General features: G+C 46.5%; 1 protein-coding gene across 1 annotated transcript in view; it reads left to right on the forward strand.

The window, feature by feature from the left end:
- HIVEP1 (human immunodeficiency virus type I enhancer binding protein 1) overlaps nt 1-21018 on the forward strand; it is a 487602-nt gene that overhangs the window by 364586 nt on the left and 101998 nt on the right. Inside the window, exon 6 of the mRNA XM_029590665.1 lies at nt 18119-18294. Coding sequence (XP_029446525.1) covers nt 18119-18294 — 176 coding nt within the window. The remainder of the gene's footprint in view (nt 1-18118; nt 18295-21018) is intronic.

The following is a 21018-nucleotide window of genomic DNA, read 5'->3' on the forward strand; positions in this document are numbered from 1 at the left end:
GGGCGACGGTGTTCACTGGGATATAGATTATTTAACGGGAGGCTGGGGTGAAAGGGAGAGAGGAGTACCTGGAGAGAAGGTGGCGGCCGGGTGGTCCAGGAATCTAAGGAAGGTTAGGTGGGGGGGAGAGGGGGAAGGGGATGGGTTGGGCGAAGGGGAGTAAGGGTAGAGGAATGGGCAGGGGGAGCTGAGAGGTGTGGGAGTGGGGTGAAAGGTCGGGCGGGTGGAGCTGGAGGGAGAAATTAAGTTTGGTTTTTTCATTATGCCTGTGTTTACCAGACTTTGTACAAAGTGTCTAGTGATATGATACTGGTTTCAGATAATTCACATTTTTTTCAGCAACATATATTTGTTTCATACTTCAATTCAGAATCTCTTGGGGTGATGTGGAACAAAGAAAGCATTTATATTTTAATATGTAACCAGAAATTTAGCATGGCAGTTTTAGAAAATAACTGAAAAACTGTAATGATTCACTATCTATGGCAGTGATTCTCATTCCTATCCTGGAGGCACACTTAACCAGTCAGGTTTTCAGAATATCTATGAGGAATATGCATTAGATACATTTGCATACAAATTCATTTCATAAATCCTGACAAGCAGTGAACTATGGTGACATGACTTAACCAGAATTCTGTGTATTTAGGGATAAAAGACTTTGGATTTATTTTGTGAGCTAGTATAGGTTAGCATTTGTGTAATATGTTCAAACCTGGAGGTACTAGTCAAAACCCATGCAGCGAAATTCTGGATGATTTGAAGAGCTTGAATTGTGTGTTTAAGAAAAATAGACTTTGGATTAATTTTGTTTGTAAAAGTTGTTGTTTGTTTGTAAGTATTAGAATTGTGAGATTACAAAGGTCACTTACTTGATCTGAAAAGGTGAGAGTAGTAGTTCCTGGGCACATAGTCACTAGTGTTTGATACGAAAAGGTTTTAGCAAGTGGTGTTAGAAACAGGAAGGGAGATTAGCAGAGGCAGCCAATTGTTAATCAACTTGCAGTAAAAATGGGGCAGAGGAGATTGTTTTTCAAATATTTTTCTTTGAATTAATTACCTTAGAAGCACAGATATATACATACAGTATATGAAATGAAAAAAATGAGTAAACCTCAGTCCAGAGGGAGTTCTGACTGCAGAACGTTCATCTGCTGGTGATAAATTGAAATTGCTGGGAAAGAATTTTTGAATCTTGAAAATGTTTTTTTATTAAAGGGTTAAACTATTACTGGCTGTGTATATTGTGTATTAGTTTTTAAGGATAGTATTATTTGCAAGTGTAAAGAATTGTGTATATTGAGGGATAATAGATTAATTTTGTGAGCTAGTATAGGTTAATGTTTGTTTGCAAATGTAAAGAATTGTATGTGTTTAAGGAAAATTGTTTTTGGATTAACGACTAGATCTGCTGATGTATAGTATTTTCCCACCCCCTCTGACCCCAGAGTCTGATCTGTGTTACAAATTTTAGGCGAAGACTTTCTGATGGCAGCCCCTTTAACTGCCCCCCCCCCCCGCCTTGATCTTCCTAGCAAAGGGGCCCACCCAAGGCCTACCAAATTCAGCCCCCCATGGCTCGTGCACCCACCACCAGCATGAGGTTATGCCTTAATCACTTGCCCTGATATAAGTGTAAACGGCGTCCGATTTCCATCTTCCAATTTTTTGGATGGTGTCTATGTTCAAACCTGCTTGCGCTGTGCTGGTGGCCACTCCTATCCTGAACGAGTGGGTCCCGAATTCCTTAGGATTATGTCATATTTTTTTGAGGGCCATATTGAGAACTGCCAAAAATTGATATCTGCTGAGGGGGGTATGATCAGCATGAATCAATAAAAGTCTACTGCCTTCTGGGCGCATGGATATGTAAGTCTTCAGATTTTGAACCGGGCATGTTATCAACGTATTCGTCGGTTTTAGGTATAGTTTGGCGTCTTGGTCAGGTTTTGACCTCTGTATGGTTATTTGGACTGACTGGATACTATAATGTTCTGTAATAGTATGCCTCCGAAACCCACATCCTGTTTAGATGCGGTCACCAGCTCACTGATTCGCAGCGCTCCGAAAAAAGCCAAAGAAAATGCGGTCCTAAAGAGTTTCACCTCAAACTGGGATCTGCAAACCATTGATAATAACAACAGCAGAGTGAGCAGATCATGTGTGATTTGTTTACGCAAATCAATGACCGGTCCCGACTTTCTGGCCCACCCTGCAAGGATTTTCTTAACTAGGAAACTCCTGATTGGGTCAACCCATCCCTGTGCTTTTGAGAAAAAAGCGAAGCCTACCAGCTGGTTAGTTGCTGCTCCCCTTGATTTACTGCTCTCTTTTGTACAAACAATAAATTTGACAATTAAATCCTGGGTGATAGGTCCAGCTATCCAACCTCTCTCCTTTAGGAAATTGGACACACTATCATAGGCTCTGCTGTAAGCACTCCATGTCGCCGGGGCAACTGATCATCTCAACGAGTCCTTGGTGGTGTCATCCCAATGTTCCACAATCGCATGGATACTGCTACCCTTCCTTGTCGGCTCTGGGAACCTGTTTTTGAAACTAATCTCCTTTAGCTCTTGACAAGACATCGACAACACCATTATGCACCCCAGCACCCTTATGTTCAATTGCAAGCTAGTATCGCATCGCCTTCCTCAATAACTCAGCTACTCTGACACTTAGCAGATTGTTGAGTACCTGCACCACTGACATGTCGCACCAAATAATAATGTTTATTTCCTGTCGTGTAGCCAGATGGACTCAGAACAAGTGGGTTTAGTGTGCTCGTGCTAGCAGTTGGAGACGGATGTGACGTCAGCACGGGTACATATACCCCCACAGGAAGTAAAGCACTTCAGTAATTTCCGTCTCCAAAGCAGTTTGGAGAGCCTGCACGCTCGCTGAGCGTGTTTCCAATCTACTTTCTACTTTCTACTTGCTAAACTTCTACAGAACAACAAGCCCCGCACTCCTGCGGTGATACCCTCGGGTTCCTCCCCCAGTTGAGTTTCCCGGGGTGATTTCCGTGATCCCTCGGAGGTTTAGGCCTCGGTCCGGTGGCCGAATTGCGGCAGGGACATAGCCCCCGAGCGAGAAGGGCTTGGGTCGGGCTGAGAGGCGCCTCGGTCCCGGCGTGGACCTAGAGGCAGCTGGTGCATTTCCTCAAGCGCGGCGGTGAAGGTATTTCCCCTCTCCCCCCGCAGCCGGAGACCACCCGGGTTCTAGCCGGGAAGTGCCGAGGATCAGGTAAGGCGTACATCTCTTACTTTTGGTCTCCGAGGTACGAGGATCAGCGGCGTTGCCGATATGCGGCACGCCGCGGAGGTCGCCATTTTGTCGGCCTTGTTAAGGTATATTGGCTGATCAGGGCGAAATCACGAGAAGAGAGCCATCGGGCAACCAACAGAGTGATCGCCCTTCTGGAAAGCCTGGGATGGGTAGTCAACCTAAACAAGAGTTGCCTACAGCCTTCCCAATCACTGGAATACCTGGGAGTCCAGTTCGACACCCAGGCAGACAAAGTCAGTCTCACCACCAAGAGAAGGTTAAAACTTCAGACGCGTCTCCGGTCCTTGATGGGAGCCAGCCGGCCCATAGCTTGGGATTATCTGCAGGTTCTCGGCCTCATGGCATCCACCCTGGAAGTGATACCCTGGGCAAGGGCCCATATGAGACCTCTACAACGCTCCCTGCTCTCTCGATGGAGCCCTCACTTCCGGAATTACTCCGTGCATCTACTTCTGCCAGCCAGAGTGCGGATCCAGTTACGGTGGTGGTTGCAATCCAACCACACGAGCAGGGGGTCGAAGATGTCCTCCCCCACGTGGATTCTGCTCACCACAGATGCCAGCCTGAGTGGATGGGGAGCACACTGCAAAGAACTCACCGCCCGAGGGCGGTGGAACAGAGAAGAAGCGGGGTGGAACATCAACCACCTAGAGGCTCGGGCAGTCCGGTTAGCCTGCCTGCAATTTGCTCACAGAATGCGGAACCGGGCAGTCAGTGATGTCCGACAACACCACCACGGTGGCATACATCAACCGTCAGGGCGGAACCAGGAGCTGACAGGTGTCCCTAGAGATAGCCCCACTGTTGGCTTGGGCAGAGGCGAATCTTCAGGACATCTCCGCCGTCCACATTGCCGGAAGGGACAACACCTCACGGCAGACTTCCTCAGCAGAGAAAGCCTAAATCCGGGGGAATGGCAGCTGTCGCCCACAGCCTTCCAGATGATTGTGGATCACTGGGGGATTCCGGACATGGACTTATTAGCGGACAGGTCCAATGCTCAAGAACCCAGATACTTCAGCCGCAAGCGAGATCCGTTCTCTCACGGGATCGACGCCCTGGTTCAGCCATGGCCTCCAGGGGCCCTGCTATACGCCTTTCCTCTGTGGCCCCTGCTGGGCACCCTTATCCACAAGATTCAGAAGCACCGGGGCCTAGTTCTTCTAGTGGCACCAGACTGGCCAAGAAGACCCTGGTACGCGGACATGAGAAGACTACTGGCAGGGGAGCCCCTTCCCCTGCCTCCGCTCAGGGACCTGCTACGTCAAGGTCCCATCCTTCACGAGGATCCAGCTCAATTCTCTCTTACGGTCTGGCCATTGAGAGGGCTAGACTGAAGAAAAGAGGTTACTCGGAGCCGGTGATAGATACACTCCTCCGAGCTCGCAAGTTCTCCACATCCCTCACCTACATAAGGATCTGGAGAGTATTTGAAGCCTGGTGCGACACTCACGGCACCAATCCACATGCGACCACAATCCCTATTATTCTGGATTTCCTGCAGGATGGGCTTCAGAAGGGTCTCTCCCTAAGCTCCATCAAGGTTCAGGTGGCTGCGTTGTCTTGCTATGGTCCCAGGAGGGATGGCAAGACCATTGCCACGCACCCAGATGTTTCTCGCTTCCTGAAAGGAGTCAAGCACATTTGTCCGCCACTGAAGTGGCCAGTGCCTTTGTGGAACCTCAACATAGTTTTGGAGTTCCTCGCGGGATCCACCTTCAGACCCATTCGGGGCCTGTCTCTCCGTTCTCTAACTTTGAAGATGGTGTTTTTGCTGGCCGTATGTTCAGCACGCCATATCTCGGAGCTACAGGCTCTGTCCTGCCGGGATCCCTTCCTTAGGATCACTCCAAAGGCTATCCATCTTTGCACGGTTCCATCCTTCTTGCCTAAGGTAGTCTCACAATTTCACCTCAACCAGACCATATCCTTGCCAACCACGGCAGGTTTGAAGAAATCTGAAGAAGGGCGTTTGCTACGCCATCTCGACATCGGCAGATTGCTGCCCAGATATCTGGAAATGACAGAAACAGTACGAAAGACTGACCATCTGTTCGTCCTTCACAGCGGGAAGAAACAAGGAGAAGCGGCCTCTCGGCCCACCATCGCCCGCTGGATTAAAGAAGTCATCAGAGCGGCCTACGTAGAGGCTGGGAAGTCACCGCCTCTACAAGTCAAGGTTCATTCTACCAGAGCCCAAGCAGCATCTTGGGCAGAATCTAGGATGCTGTCGCCTGCAGAAATATGTAAAGCGGCGACGTGGTCCTCCCTCCATACCTTCTCCAGGTTCTACCGTCTGGATGTCCAGGCCAGGGAAGACACAGCATTTTCGAGGGCAGTCTTATACGGTCCTCAGGCAGCCTCCCGCCCAGTCCGGGAGTAAAGCTTTTGTACATCCCACTTGTTCTGAGTCCATCTGGCTACACGACAGGAAATGTTGAGATTACTTACCTGATAATCTCGTTTTCCTTAGTGTAGACAGATGGACTCAGTATCCCGCCCAGCTGCCAGTATACATTGGTTTCACCGATTCAAGGTAAGCCTTCTCACTTCTTACATGAGTGCGTCCACTCTGCCAGGTGTCGACGCCTTCCGGTTGGGAATGCTGGCGGTCTCCAGCTACTATCAATCGGTCAGGGGAATCCTGTTTTCACTATTTCATTGATCGTCAGTACACATATATCCATAACAGCTTTTGCAAGGAAGATTACTGAAGTGCTTCACTTCCTGTGGGGGTATATGTACCCGTGCTGACGTCAGATCCGTCTCCAACTGCTAGCACGAGCACACTATACCCACTTGTTCTGAGTCCATCTGTCTACACTAAGGAAAATGAGATTATCAGGTAAGTAATCTCAACATTATGCAATTGTCTTCCTCATATAACCAATGCAACCAGAATGGGAAAGAGCTCTAAGAAAATAATGTTGCGTGTTAACCCGGCTTGTACCCAAGCCTGAGGCCATTGCTCTGCCACCCAGGAACCCTACCAGTAAACTCCAAAACCCCAGCCCCCTGATGCATCTGAGTAGATACCAAGATCGCGGTTTGAGATAAGGGGTTCCTGCAACACTGATGTTCCATTGAACTTATTCAGGAAGGATGACCATAGGGCCAAATCATCCTTCACGGCCTGTGTAATTCTGATATGTTTTGGATGAAAGATGCCGACAATGCTTGCGGCTAACCTCCTCAAGAAGGCCCTACCCATGGATATGACGTGACATGCGAAGCTCAGGATACCTATGAGAGACTGCACTTCTACTAACGCCATTTTCTTTGCTGACATCGCCTGCTCCAACCTAATTTGTATGTCACTGAGTGTCTCGAGGTAGCATGGACACCATCCTGCTGGAATCAAATTCGATACCCAAGAATTTGATTAATGTGCTAGGCCCTTCTGTTTTCTCGTGCACTATAGAGACTCTGAATTGGGATGCTAGTCTGTGAAATGTGTGCAGTAGTCAAGAGCAAGTCATCGAGTTCTTGGGCCCGATGAAGAGGAAATCATTGACGTAATGTACCATGTTGTTTGTCCCGGCTTGCTGGGCCAAAACCCAATGGAGAAATGTACCAAATGCTTCGAAACATGCGCATGATACAGCAGACTCTATTGGCATGCATTTGTCAAAATAATACTTGCTTTGAAGTGGAATCCTAATAAGGGAAAACTGGTGGGGTGCACCGGAAGAAGCTGAAAGGCTGATTCAATGTCGGTATTTTGCCATAAGCATGTCTCTTCTGCATCTACACAATATGTCTATGGCGCTATCGAAAGAGGTGTACTACACAGAACATTCGTCTTCTGGCAAATAATCATTAACTGAGGCACCATAAGGGTACAACACATTCTGAATCAGCCTGTATTTTCCAGGCTCCTCCTTGGAGATGACGGCCAAAGGAGATGATATCATTCTAGGAAAGGCGGGGATTGGAATGGTCTGGCTATTCTGCCTCTTGACAATTCTTCCTCGATTTTCTTCTGAATGAGTGCCTCATGTTTTGCCACTGATGTCGCATTGTCTGCGTGTGTTTCCCCAGTGTTTTTTTGAAAATCTATCTTGAATCCGTCATGGAATCCCTCTATCAACTTTGCTGCCTGTTTCTTGTACAGGTAATGATCTAGCCAAATGCACATGGCTTCAAGGTTAATTGGGGATGGCACTTTGGTAAATTAGCTGCCGTCACTTTGACTTAGGATTACTCCCAGCGTTTGCCTTCTTAATACACTTTGTGGCTGGATGAGGTACCATGCAAATCGAGCAGAGGTGCTTAAATTTGCAGTCTTGATACGAACAAGACATTCTGTTATTGTTGTTGTGGGTCATTTGTCCTGCCTGGGCATTTTGTTGACTTGACCTAGCTGATGCTCGCGTGCTGCTCCCTGCATCGGGTGCCCTGCTCTTCATCTGTCTGAGCCATAAGCCAATGTCTTACGGTTCTCTTCCATTTTGTTTCTGAAGCGCTCATCATAATTAAGCCATACCTATCCCTCATATTCTCTATACACTTCCAAAATGGTGTCTGCATAGCTGAGCATAGGCCCGTATCGGGATGGTTCTTTGTGTCCTACGACGCTCGTCATTTTTAGGAATGCCCTTATCTAATTATGTTTCTTGCAATCTGTTTATCTGATCCTGATGCGTGGTTGCGCTTCTTGTCTCCTTTTTTGTCACTCAAATTCCTTCATCCTTCAAGAATTCGAAAAATATCCATGTAAGTCCGTTTCTTGATTTTTTTTTCTTTTTTTTTTTCTCTCAAATCTTTGCGGATGCTCTCCCATAATTGTGATAAAGTAGTCAAAGCTGGGGGGCCACGGGATGCATCTTCCACCATCGCATCAGGCTTTTCCTGGTTGTCGTCGGATGAAGAATCAGTATCAAAAGAATCTGAGGAACTGGATGTGCTAGAGTCCAATTTAGTTTTAGCTCGATTTTTTTCTTGCTTTTTCCCCGACTTCTTAATTTTTTCACTTTATCTATCGCAGCGGTTTGCCTTTGAGGCGTGTTCTGACTCGCCTATTATGTCGCTTGCTGGCTCTCCTGCTCTGCTTCCTGCAATCGCTTGTCCTGGCTCAGTTGCTGGATCTACGTTTTCACTCCTTTCTTGCGCAGTAGTCTCTGATGCCATCTTGGCCGACTCTGGGATGGCTGAGTAGGCTGCCTCTTATAGAAACATAGAAATGACGGCAGAAGAAGACCAAACGGCCCATCCAGTCTGCCCAGCAAGCTTCACATTTTTTTCTCAGAACTGAACACAATACTCCAGGTGAGGTCTCACCAAGGACCTGTACAAGGGGATAATCACTTCCCTTTTCTTACTCGATATTCCTCTCTCTATGCAGCCCAGCATTCTTCTGGCTTTAGCTATTGCCTTGTCACATTGTTTTGCTGACTTCAGATCATTAGACACCATCACCCCAAGGTCTCTCTCCTGCTCCGTGCACATCAGCCTTTCTCCCCCCATCGAATACAGTTCATTCGGATTTCCACTCCCCATATGCATGACTTTGCACTTCTTGGCATTGAATGTCAGCTGCCATGTCTTCGACCACTCTTCCATCTTCCTTAAATCCCGTCTCATTCTCTCCACTCCTTCCGGCGTGTCCACTCTGTTGCAGATCTTAGTGTCATCCGCAAAAAGACATACCTTACCTTCTATCCCTTCCGCAATGTCGCTCACAAAGATATTGAAAAGGACCGGTCCCAACACCGATCCCTGCGGTACACCGCTTAAAACCGCTCTCTCTTCAGAGAGAGTTCCATTTACCATCACACATTGTCTTCTGTCTGTCAACCAGTTTGCAATCCAGGCCACCACCTCGGCACTCACTCCTAAGCTTCTCATTTTATTCACCAGTCTCTTCTTGCGCCGCAGTCAGCTCCTCTTGCAGTGTTCAACTGATCGCCTCTGTTCTGTTGAAGGGGGGGGGCGGCCCTCAAGGAGCCTCATGACCGGCGACTGGACGCCATTCTGAAACAGACTTTTGAGGTGGCAGCTCTATCTTTGCGGATTGCAACCTGCTGCACAGTGGTGACATGTTCCTGTTTGTCACAGGTCAGGAACAACGCTCCAGCAGCAGACATGGAGTCAGCTCTCTCGTTCCTCACGGATGCTGCATCAGACCTGGTCCGGACAACAGCCAAGGGGATCTCATCTTCTGTGGCTGCCAGGAGGCAGCTCTGGATCCGGAAATGGTCAGCCGATGCGCCTTCAAAGACGCGCCTCACCAGATTGCCCTTTAAAAGGGCTCTTTCCTGTTTGGCAGCAACCTTGATAAACTGGCCAGCACATGGGTTGCCTCCCCAGTACCTCGACTGCCGGAAGATCGGTTCAGAAGGAACCAGCGCGCCTTTCCAAGGCCCTCCAGGGGTAGAAGCTCCCAGCGCTTCATTCCCTACAGGAGTCACTACCAGGCACCTCGTCCTCAGGCCAGGAACCAGTCCTTTCGGACCAAGCAGCGCAAGAGGGGAGCAGGCCCGGGCTCAGGTCCCAGCCGCGCCTCACAATGAGAATCCGCCGATTCATCTGGGGGACGGAGCCATAGGGGGCAGGTTAACCCTCTTCTACCCCAGATGGGTCGAGATTACGTCGGACCAGTGGGTCCTCGCCATCATCCGAGAGGGGTATTATCTGGACTTTCATCACCTCCCTCCGGACAAGTTTGTGGAATCTTCATGTCCCATACACAAGAAGGCAGCATTGGAAGCTACCCTGGCGAGGCTCCTGTCCTTGAAAGCTATCATCCCAGTACCTGCATGGGAAGTGAATTCTGGACACTATTCCATTTATTTCATGGTACCCAAGAAAGGGGGCACCTTTCGGCCTGTACTGGACCTCAAGTCAGTCAATCGATACTTAAGGGTCCCGAGGTTTCCCATGGAAACTCTGCGCTCCGTCAAGACTGCAATGCAGCCAGGAGAATTCCTCACGGCCTTAGGCTTGTTGGAAGCCTACCTGCATATCCCGATCCATCCGGATCATCAGCGCTACCTACGCTTCAAGGTTCTAGGACGCCACTTCCAATTCCGGGCTCTGCCCTTCGGGTTGGCCACGTCACCACGGACCTTCACCAAGGTGGTCGTAGTGGTAGCAGCGGCACTCAGACGGGAAGGAATTCTGGTCCATCCCTACCTAGACGATTGGCTGATCAGGGCGAAATCACGAGAGGAGAGCCATCGGACAACCGACAGAGTGATCGCCCTTCTGGAAAGCTTGGGCTGGGTAATCAACGTCAGCAAGAGTTGCCTACAGCCTTCCCAGTCGCTGGAATACCTGGGAGTACAGTTCGACACCCAGGCAGACACAGTCAGTCTCACTACCAAGAGAAGGTTGAAACTTCAGACGCGTATTCGGTACTTGATGGGAGCCAGTCGGCCCATAGCTTGGGATTATCTGCAGGTTCTCGGTCTCATGGCATCCACCCTGGAAGTGGTACCTTGGGCAAGGGCCCATATGAGACCTCTACAACACTCCCTGCTCTCTCGCTGGAGCCCCCGTCTACGGAACTATTCCACGCACTTACCTCTGCCTGCCAGAGTACGGACCCAGTTACGGTGGTGGTTGCAGTCCAACCACATGAGCAGGGGGTTGAAGATGTCCTCCCCCACGTGGACTCTGCTCACCACAGATGCCAGCCTGAACGGCTGGGGAGCACACTGCGAAGGGCTTACCGCACAAGGACGGTGGAACAGAGAAGAGTAAGCGTGGAACATCAACCGTCTAGAGGCTCGGGCAGTCCGATTGGCATGCCTTCGATTTGCTCACAGACTGCAGAACAGAGCAGTCAGAGTGATGTCCGACAACGCCACCACGGTGGCATACATCAACCAACAGGGCGGAACCAGAAGCCGACAGGTATCTCTGGAGATCGCCCCACTGATGGCTTGGGCAGAGGCGAATCTTCAGGACATCTCCGCCGTCCACATTGCCGGTAAGGACAACACCACGGCAGACTTTCTCAGCAGAGAAAGCCTAAATCCGGGAGAGTGGCAGCTGTCACCCACAGCCTTCCAGATGATTGTGGACATGGACCTACTAGCGGACAGGTCCAATGCTCAAGTACCCAGATACTTCAGCCACAAGCGAGATTCGTTCTCTCACGGGATCGACGCCCTGGTTCAGCCATGGCCTCCAGGGACCCTGCTATATGCCTTTCCTCCGTGGCCCCTGCTGGGCGCCCTTATACACAAGATTCACAGGCACAGAGGCCTAGTTCTTCTAGTGGCACCAGACTGGCCAAGAAGACCCTGGTACGCGGACATGAGAAGACTACTGACAGGGGAGCCCCTTCCCCTGCCTCCTCTCAGGGACCTGCTACGTCAAGGTCCCATCCTCCACGAGGATCCGGCTCGATTCTCTCTTATGGTCTGGCCATTGAGAGGGCTAGACTGAAGAAAAGAGGTTACTCGGAGCCGGTGATAGATACACTCCTCCGAGCCCGCAAGTTTTCCACATCCCTCACCTACATAAGGATCTGGAGAGTATTTGAAGCCTGGTGCGACACTCATGGCACAAATCCACATGCGACCACAATCCCTATTGTTCTGGATTTCCTGCAGGATGGGCTTCAGAAGGGTCTCTCCCTAAGCTCCATCAAGGTTCAGGTGGCGGCGCTGTCTTGCTACGGTCCCAGGAGGGATGGCAAGACCATTGCCACGCACCCAGATGTTTCCCGCTTCCTGAAAGGAGTCAAGCACATTCGTCCGCCACTGAAGTGGCCAGTGCCCCTGTGGAACCTCAACATAGTTTTGGATTTCCTCGCGGGATCCACCTTCAGACCCCTTCGGGGCCTGTCTCTCCGTTCTCTAACTTTGAAGATGGTGTTCTTGCTGGCTGTGTGTTCAGCACGCCGCATCTCGGAGCTACAAGCGCTGTCCTGCCGTGATCCCTTTCTCAGAATCACTCCTGAGGCGATCCATTTTCGTACGGTTCCCTCCTTCTTACCCAAAGTGGTCTCACAGTTTCACCTCAACCAAACCATATCCTTGCCTACCACGGAAGGTTTGCAGAAGTCTGAAGAAGGGCGCTTGCTCCGCCATCTCGACATCGGCAGATTGCTGTCCAGATACCTGGAAATGACAGAAACAATACGTAAGACTGACCATCTGTTCATCCTTCACAGCGGGAAGAAGCAAGGGGAGGCGGCCTCTCGGCCCACAATCGCCCGCTGGATCAAAGAAGTTATCAGAGCGGCCTACATAGAGTCCGGGAAGTCAACGCCTCTGCAGGTCAAGGCTCATTCCACCAGAGCGCAGGCGGCCTCTTGGGCAGAATCTAGGATGCTGTCGCCCGCAGAGATATGTAAGGCAGCGACATGGTCCTCCCTCCATACCTTTTCCAGATTTTACCGTCTGGACGTCCAGGCCAGGGAGGACACAGCATTTGCGAGGGCAGTCCTACGCGGTCCTCAGGCACCCTCCCACCCAGTTCGGGAGTAGCTTTTGTACATCCCACTTGTTCTGAGTCCATCTGCTACACGCTAGGAAATGTAGAGATTACTTACCTGATAATCTCCTTTTCCTTAGTGTATGCAGATGGACTCAGCATCCCGCCCAGCTGCCAGTATACATGGGTTTCACCGATTCAAGGTAAGGCATGTCATTTCTTACACGAGAGCGTCCACTCTACCAGGTGTCGATGCCTCCCGGTTGGGAACGCTGGCGATCTCCAGCTACTATCAATCGGTCAGGGGAATCCTGTTTCATTAATTAATTGATTGGTCAGTACACATATATCCAAAACAGCTTTTGCAAGGAAGATTACTAAGTTGCTTCACTTCCTGTGGGGGTATATGTACCCGTGCTGACGTCAGATCCGTCTCCAACTGCTAGCACGAGCACACTATACCCACTTGTTCTGTGTCCATCTGCATACACTAAGGAAAAGGAGATTATCAGGTAAGTAATCTCTACATTTTCTCAGCTGGTGGCATAGTAGGTTGTAGTCTACAGTGTTGAAGGCTGCTGTTAGGTCAATTAGAACCAGGATATAGGATTCATCATTATCAGTTAGTGAAATGAGAAGGGTTTCTGTTGAGCAATCTCTTCTGAAGCCGAATTGGTTAAGGTATAGAATATTTTTGTCTTTTAGGTAGCTTTCTAGTTGTGGTAACACTCCTTTTTCTAGGATTTTAGCTATGAAAGGCAAGTTGGATATTGGTCAATAGTTGTCCCAATCATCACTTCTGCCAGATTTATTTTTAAGGGTGGGTTTAATCACAGCTTGTTTTGCTTTATCGGGATCAATCTTTCTGATAGCAAATGGTTGATCATAGTTGTGATTGTTGGCATAATTACGCTGTGTATTATTTTCAAGGAATTTGTGAGGATTGGATCCAGTGAGTGTATAACAGGCTTAATTTTTGTAATGATTTAGTTGATTTCGAGTTTAGATACCATGTCGAATGAGTTCCATTTTGCTTGTCCATGTTTTTCCTCATGTTCATTTGTAAGAAGCAGGGGGAGAATTGTGTTTTTAACCTATTGATTTTATTTAACAAAGAAGTGGCGTATTCATTGCATGTGTTTTTTGAAAAGTTATAGTTGCTCGAGATTGAGGATGATAGTGGGTCCTTGATTAAGTTTTTAACAGTTTCAAAGAGTAGTTTGGAATTGAATATCACACCATGAATTTGTTTGGTGTAGTAGTCTTTTTCTGCTTTATTGATTTGTTCCTGGTATTTTGTTAGATGGGATTTGTATATTTCTAGTGATTTCGTGGATTGGCATTTCCGCCATTGCTTTTCAGATTTTCTCAGGGTTTGTTTAGTGTGTCTTAACTCTTCACAATACCAGGGTTTCTTTTTGTTTGTAGATGTGTTGTGTTATTTCTGGTATGTTTTTTCCTGAACTGGGCATAGATTATCAGTTATGTCATTGATTTTTTCCCAGGAGTCAAATGCTGAGGAGTCATTATCAAATTTAAAATCAGTTATTTATTTTTAATGGTCTCTGAAAGTATTTTTGGATTTATCTTTTTCCTGTATGTGATTTTGTTTGTATGTTGAGGAAGGTTATTTTTGCTTTTATTAGTTGATCAGTCTATGGTAGTATATAGTGAGATGAGTTGATTCTGCAGTTAGTGTTTTTGGTGAATATGAGGTCAAGTGTGTGTCCAGCTTTGTGGGTGGGGTTGATTATGAATTGCAACCACCCCATTGCTTCCATATGGCTGAATTTTTATTCCCCTGCGCGCTTAAAAAAAACGGGCTTTCGCGTGTGGCCGGGCCTTGCGCGCGCCACATGCTTCTTCAAAGGGGCCTGCCACGAGCGTAACCCCTGCTACGCGCTGAAGGGCTGAGCCCAGATAAAGGGGCGATCCAGGATGGGGGGATGGACGGGGCTGGAGGCGACCGGTACAGCAGCCACTTGCTGCTGTGCTGGGGAAGCGCGCGCTGGCACCCTGCCGGCGCGCGCAAGTTACTACTGCTTCGGAGGAGCAGCAACTTGAAAAATAAAAAAAAGAAGGTAGGGTAGGTTTAGGGGTTGGGAAGGAAGGTTAGATAGGGGGATAGGGAAGTTCTCTGTCCGCTTCTTGATTGGAGCGGAATGAGAGGGAACTGGGGAAGGCCGGGATGCATTGCCACGCAGGAATTTCCTAAATCTTCTCTCCTTTGCACACACTGCCCACACATGCGCACGGCCCAACAATTTTATAACATGCACACACCGGCTGCGTGCATGTTTTATAAAATCGGCGCGTCCATGTGTGCGTGCTGGGTAGCGCGTACATGGACCCGCACGCGCTCCTTTAAAAATCTACCCCATAGTATCTAGGAATATTTCACATGCTGTATTTTTGGGTTTGCTATCTACATGTAGGTTGAAGTCTCCTACACCTTTCCCCATTATTTTTCTTTTGTTACTTGTATTCGATTGTTACTTGTAAGGGCCCTGCCCAAAAGTTATTTGTTTTATGTAAACCGATACGATGTGCGAACGGCTATCGGTATAGAAGAGACTTTAAATAAATAAATAAATAAATAAATAAATAAAGGTGGATTCAGGAGATGGAAATGCCTTTGTGAAGATTTCAATTAGGGGGAGGAATCTTTGAAGTGTTCCAAGTGGGCAATAGACTGTGCCTATATTTAGTTGTGTAGATTTTAGTATTGCGACCTCGTAGGGTGGGTAGATCTCAATTTTGTAAGGTTTGAGTTCTTTTTTACTGGTTATTAAAAGACCCCCTCCTTTACATTTTTTTCTGGTGAAATGAAAGATATCATAGTTGGGGTGATCAGTTTGATTTAAGAGAACATTATCATTTTCTTTCATCATGTTTCTGTTATGCAGAAGATAGTGGGTTTTAGCTCTTCTAGCAAATCATTTATCAAAGGGATTTTCTTTGATAATGATTGAGAATTTAGTAATAGTAGAGATAACATTAGGCCGGAAGAGATTATTTGAGAATTGTCATTTATTGTGGGGAGATTAGATTTCTGGGCTTTTTTCTTTGTGTTTTGAGGTTCTGTGCAGACTTCCATATGTTCCTTGTCCTGTGATGGTTTCAATGAGGTTAATTGGTTCCATTATCCTAGCTGTTTGGTATGGTCAGTATGTATTAATTTTGTTCAGGCATCACTTAAGATGCACACAAAGGGGCAAGCTCCTTTGTGATGCACCTCTCATGGCAAGCGCCTCCGGCGTTCGTGCCGCGGTCTTGTCCGGCGCTGGGCTGCAGTTGGGCAGTACTTGGATTCTGGGGGCCTGTGGGACTTGCCTTCTAGCAAACATCATGGTGATGCAGGCACAGGCTGGGAGCTGAAGTCAGGTACTGGCTGGAAGCTTGGATCTTAACAGGGCTGACAGGCTGGGTACTGAGGACAGCGGAAACTGGATACAGACTGGGCTGAATGCAAGGCTGGTACCTAGGACAGGCAGGAATGGGATACAGACAGGGGCTGAAGGCGTGAATTCGAACCAAGGACAATGCTTGAAACAAAGGGTAAGGCCTGGGAAACAGACAAGGGACTGAAAATGGGAAAAAAGGGCTTGAAGAGAGAGCAAGGCCTAGTCCAGGGACACAGACTGGACTGGACAGGGCTAGGACAGGACGAGACACACAATAGTAAACCAGAAAGCCCAACAAGGCATGAGACTGAGCAAGGTAACCCTAGTAGGTCTAAAGCTTCAAGGAGAGACAGGTAGGCCCAGAAGGCCACTGAGAAATGCAGGTGTACCTAGAAGGCCCCAGAGCAAGGTAGGAAACCAAGGCAGGAGGCCTAGATAGGCCACAATGCAAGACAGAAGGCCTGGGTAGGCTGCAAGGCAAAGTAGAGTAGCAAGACAAGGCTGGCCAGTTTAAGGAGCCAAGGTGACTCCACGAAGAGGCACAGAGGGAATGGATAAGCTGAGTTATGTAGGCCTGGAACTGAGGCATCATATGATCAGTGAAGAGGTAACTTGCACATATTCAAGCGAGGCTCACTGTGAAGCTCTGGTGGAAAAGAGGCTGTATAGCAGGCAGAACTATAATAATCAATACCAGTTGTCTAAGTTGTTCCCTGTTACAAATAATGGTGCAGAAGCTTGCAGAGCTTCTGTACAGTCTATTCCTTGTCAGTACTCAGTATTTATCTTTAAAAGTTTACTAGTTCTGACTCCATGTAAAATTTCTATTATGTTACTGGTCTTTACCAGAGCTAGGTTTGTTTTATTTCATGAGCTCCCAGCATCCGGACTCTGCATCAGAATGAGGAAAAGACTTCAGGCTGGTCAAAGCAAGTGAACTTTATTGCCATGACTGGAGCTACTGCTAAACGTGTGTGAACAGGAACAAAGCAAATGGAGATACTTCCAATAGGAAAGAGGCAGTCTGAGTAACAGTCACAGACTCTCAGTCCTCCAGGAACCTGAGCATCTATTCTTAAAGTGATAGTATAGTATATTGCATTCTGTGTCCTCCATGGTCTCAGACAGTAGAATCAGTTTGCAAGACAGATGTTGCAGCATAGACAGTTGCAGCAATGGAACCACAAGTCCCTCACAGAAGACACTGACTGAGAACTAGGAATGATGTTCATGAGGTAGTCTCTTCCCTTCCAAGGTTGGATACCCTTTTCTAGTCTTTCCACCTGTGGTCCATGGTTCTCTAAGTGGGATGAAGTGGATACCATAAAAGTTAGTGAGACTAATTTCAGGGGATGAGGCTCATGGTGGTGTAGGCAGTTGCCTGAACTTGCTTTACTGGCAGTTTGCAATGGCTAATGCTGTCATTACTGTGGTTAGTTTGTCCAAAGACACCTGTAGGCATTCTGAGGCTATAGCATGAACAGCTGTGAAATGAACTATTGCTGTTCCAACACTATAGAGTGCTCATAGAGGTGGGATATTTGGGCACCTGTGCTTCCTGGCTCAAGGGTGGCAAATTTTCCTCCCTGGCAACAATAGCATGGATATGCCAAGGCTTGCTGAGGAAGCTTCTCATGCCAGTCCTTCTCCTTGACAGACTCTGAGGTGTATGTTTTTGGGAGTTTTTTTTCCTTTCCTAGAAAAATCTCTTCTTTTATCTCTTCTGGGACCCATTAGCATGCAAGCTAAATAGCATTTGCATGCTGTTGTATTTAACATGCCCAAGCTAAATTTTAATGCCTAGGCTGTTAAGTCACATTTTAGCATGCACGTTAAAAATTTTTAGTAGCATTCATGATGATATTGTTTAGCACAGGCTTTAGTACATAGAACCCTGTAGAATGTTTTTTTTCATTATTGTCTTTAGCGGTATAATACCTTTTAAACCTATGCGCTCTCAATACGTCCCAATTGTTTTATCACAGAAGGTTGTTTCTTTCAATTGATATTTTTCTAATTGTTCATATTACAATTGATAGGTACAAGTCAAATGAAGACTATGTATACGTTCGTGGCAGAGGAAGGGGAAAATATATTTGTGAAGAGTGTGGAATACGTTGTAAGAAACCCAGTATGTTAAAGAAGCACATTCGTACACATACAGATGTTCGTCCTTACCACTGCAACTACTGCAACTTTTCCTTTAAGACTAAAGGTAAAAAAGCATGTTCTGTGTAAATTTTCTTTTCTTCTCTTCTCATGCAATTTTAATTATATCAAAAATTTTGAATAGTAGAATGGGTAGCAAGAGTAAAGAAAAAAATGGGAAGACTTAATTACATCTACTTCTGATACTAGTATATTGTACTAATTATAACAATTTGGTGAGTTTCTCTTCTTTACAAACCCCAGAAGTACTGGAAAAATATATGCATCTAGTAATATGTACTCCCAGATCAATATAAAGTCTGTGTTTGTGATGACCTACATGCATTATTGCATGGATTTTGTAATTGATCAGCAACTTCAAACCAGAAGTTGCATCATAGCACTTTCTATCCTATCTCCACCTCTTCTTCCAGTGGTCTTTCCCATCTAGTTTTCTGCTTATCTCAAACTACACCACTGCTTCAGGTGCTCCTGCAGAGTGCTACTTCAGGGAGCCAAAGAGTAGATTATAGAGCCAAAGACTAATAGTTCTAAAGTGCTTCAACTTAGCACAGAGGCTATGAGCAAAGAGGTATTGGTACCCAAGATTACAAAAAGTCTTATTGATAGAGACTGGGCTTATCCAAATAGGAAGGTTGTTATGCCCAGAGCCGTGGTCAAACTGAACAGACTACCTAAGGATAATGTTGAATTATGGATCAAGGCCCCTAATGTGTATTCAGCTATTGCTGGAATAACTCATAACAGCACTGTTCCTGTACAGAACATTATTACTGTAAAAGATGACGACAAAATGAGAATGGAAATGGCCTTAAAAAGAACCTATAAGATTTCTGGCCTCTTATTTCAGTCTGTTGTATATCCTACACATATAAACAGTATAGGGCTATAATAAAATGAAATGCTTCCATGAATGCTTCCAGTGTTGCTATCAGAGCAATGCTAGAAACAGCCAGGAGTGGATAGGAGACCACCGTGCTCCTGGCAGGGGTTTGAGGGATCTGGGAATCTGTCAATGGGTTGTAGGGGAGTGGAGAGAGTGGAATGAAGATTGCAGAATGGAGATGGTAAGGGCCAGGAGGGAATCGAGATTTAAGCTTAAAGGCGGGAACCCACTGTTTTGTTTTGGTTTTTTTAATTTGATGGGAGGGATCAGGTACTATGCCTGCAATTATTTTTAAGTGTCTTCAGGAGTGAGGAACTGGGGATCAGGCCTGAAGGCCTTGCAGTTTGGAGGTTTAAGTTCCATTTTGCAGCTACTTAACTTACTATCTTTTGAATATAGCTAGTTAAATAGAAAGCTATCCAGCCACACGCAGCCAGATACATTTCAAACCTGACCAGTTATATTCAAACATTAACCAGTCAGATTTGAAGATTATCCGGCTAAAGGTAGTTGGATAACTTTAGGTGAGTGTTCAGCAGGATATTTATACCACTGAAAATCTGGGATAAATTATCCTGCTAACCTTAGCCAGATAACAGCTTTCTGAATATTGGTCTTCAAGGGTTCATGCTATTTCTAAAAACTGAGGTTTAGTTGTGTTTTGGGGTTATGGAAACTTTAGCCATGTTACTGTTTTAATTTTTGATTCTTTGTATGTATATAATTCTGATCTGTTTTATATACATTTTTTTTTATTTACTTAGTTAAAAGTATTTATTACCTGCCCCTCCAATACAGTTCGGGGCAGGGTACAGTAAAACATTCACAATAGATTAAAACAGATAACAGTAATTACGGACAAAAACAATGCCTAAAACAAGAAGGCATACTTTCAATACCTTGGTTGTATTTTTAATGTTAATAATATGTGCCTCTGGGAAAGGCAGATTATACATGAAATAAATTGAATAGATGGTATTTCTTAGTCTTTTCACCCAGGTGTGATGAGATTTTTCTGAGCCACTAAATTTACAGAGGCTTACGATATTAAGGACTCTACTGTCCTACAGTTTGACTATTGTGTTAAATATACTTATGGAGCCTTCATTTGAAAGTATGGGTTCATTGTCTCTTTATTTTCTGACTATGAAGTCAAGGGTATGTTTGATATTGTGATTTTTTTTTTATATAAATGATATATCCCAAATGTATTAACTAGCTGTCAGTATGTATTTACTAGCTGTCAGGTTTTCAGCCAGTGTGACACCGTATTTGAGAGGGTTATGAAACTAACAGGGAGAAAAGTTAACGGAAATTGGCCTCGTGACTAAGGCCGCAGCACTACCTGTTGTGATTGAAAAAGAGTCTAGTCTTCTGCCCAGTCGTGACAGCAAGATGTAAGCATTTTGTTGAGGTGATGTGCTCATCCTTTGGAAGGAGGAAAGATGATTGTTGCTACCACAACCACCCATGTGGACTAAGGAATGAGGCTGAATATGACTTGGATGAAACAAACATCTCTTCAGCCATCGAGACATCCCCCAACACAATCAGTTTGCCGGTGTTGATTGGGTTAGGGGATATATACATATAAAGAGTGAAAAAGAATAAAAAGAAATATGAATAAAATGTTTAAAGTCAAGCACAGTAACATATAACAGGTCACTTAAAGGTTTAGGGCTTAGTATACAGTGAGGTAGATCTTAAAAACATACGCGCGTGCGTACTTTTGTTCGCACCACCGGCGCAAACAAAAGTACACCGGATTTTATAAGATACGCACGTAGCTGCACGTATCTTATAAAATCCGTGGTCGGCGCGCGCAAGGCTGCGCAAAATCGGCAGCCTTGCGTGCGCCGAGCTGCGCAGCCTGCCTCCGTTCCC

Source organism: Rhinatrema bivittatum, chromosome 2 (assembly GCF_901001135.1).
Source record: "Rhinatrema bivittatum chromosome 2, aRhiBiv1.1, whole genome shotgun sequence".
In the NCBI taxonomy this organism is placed as follows: Eukaryota; Metazoa; Chordata; class Amphibia; order Gymnophiona; family Rhinatrematidae; genus Rhinatrema; species Rhinatrema bivittatum.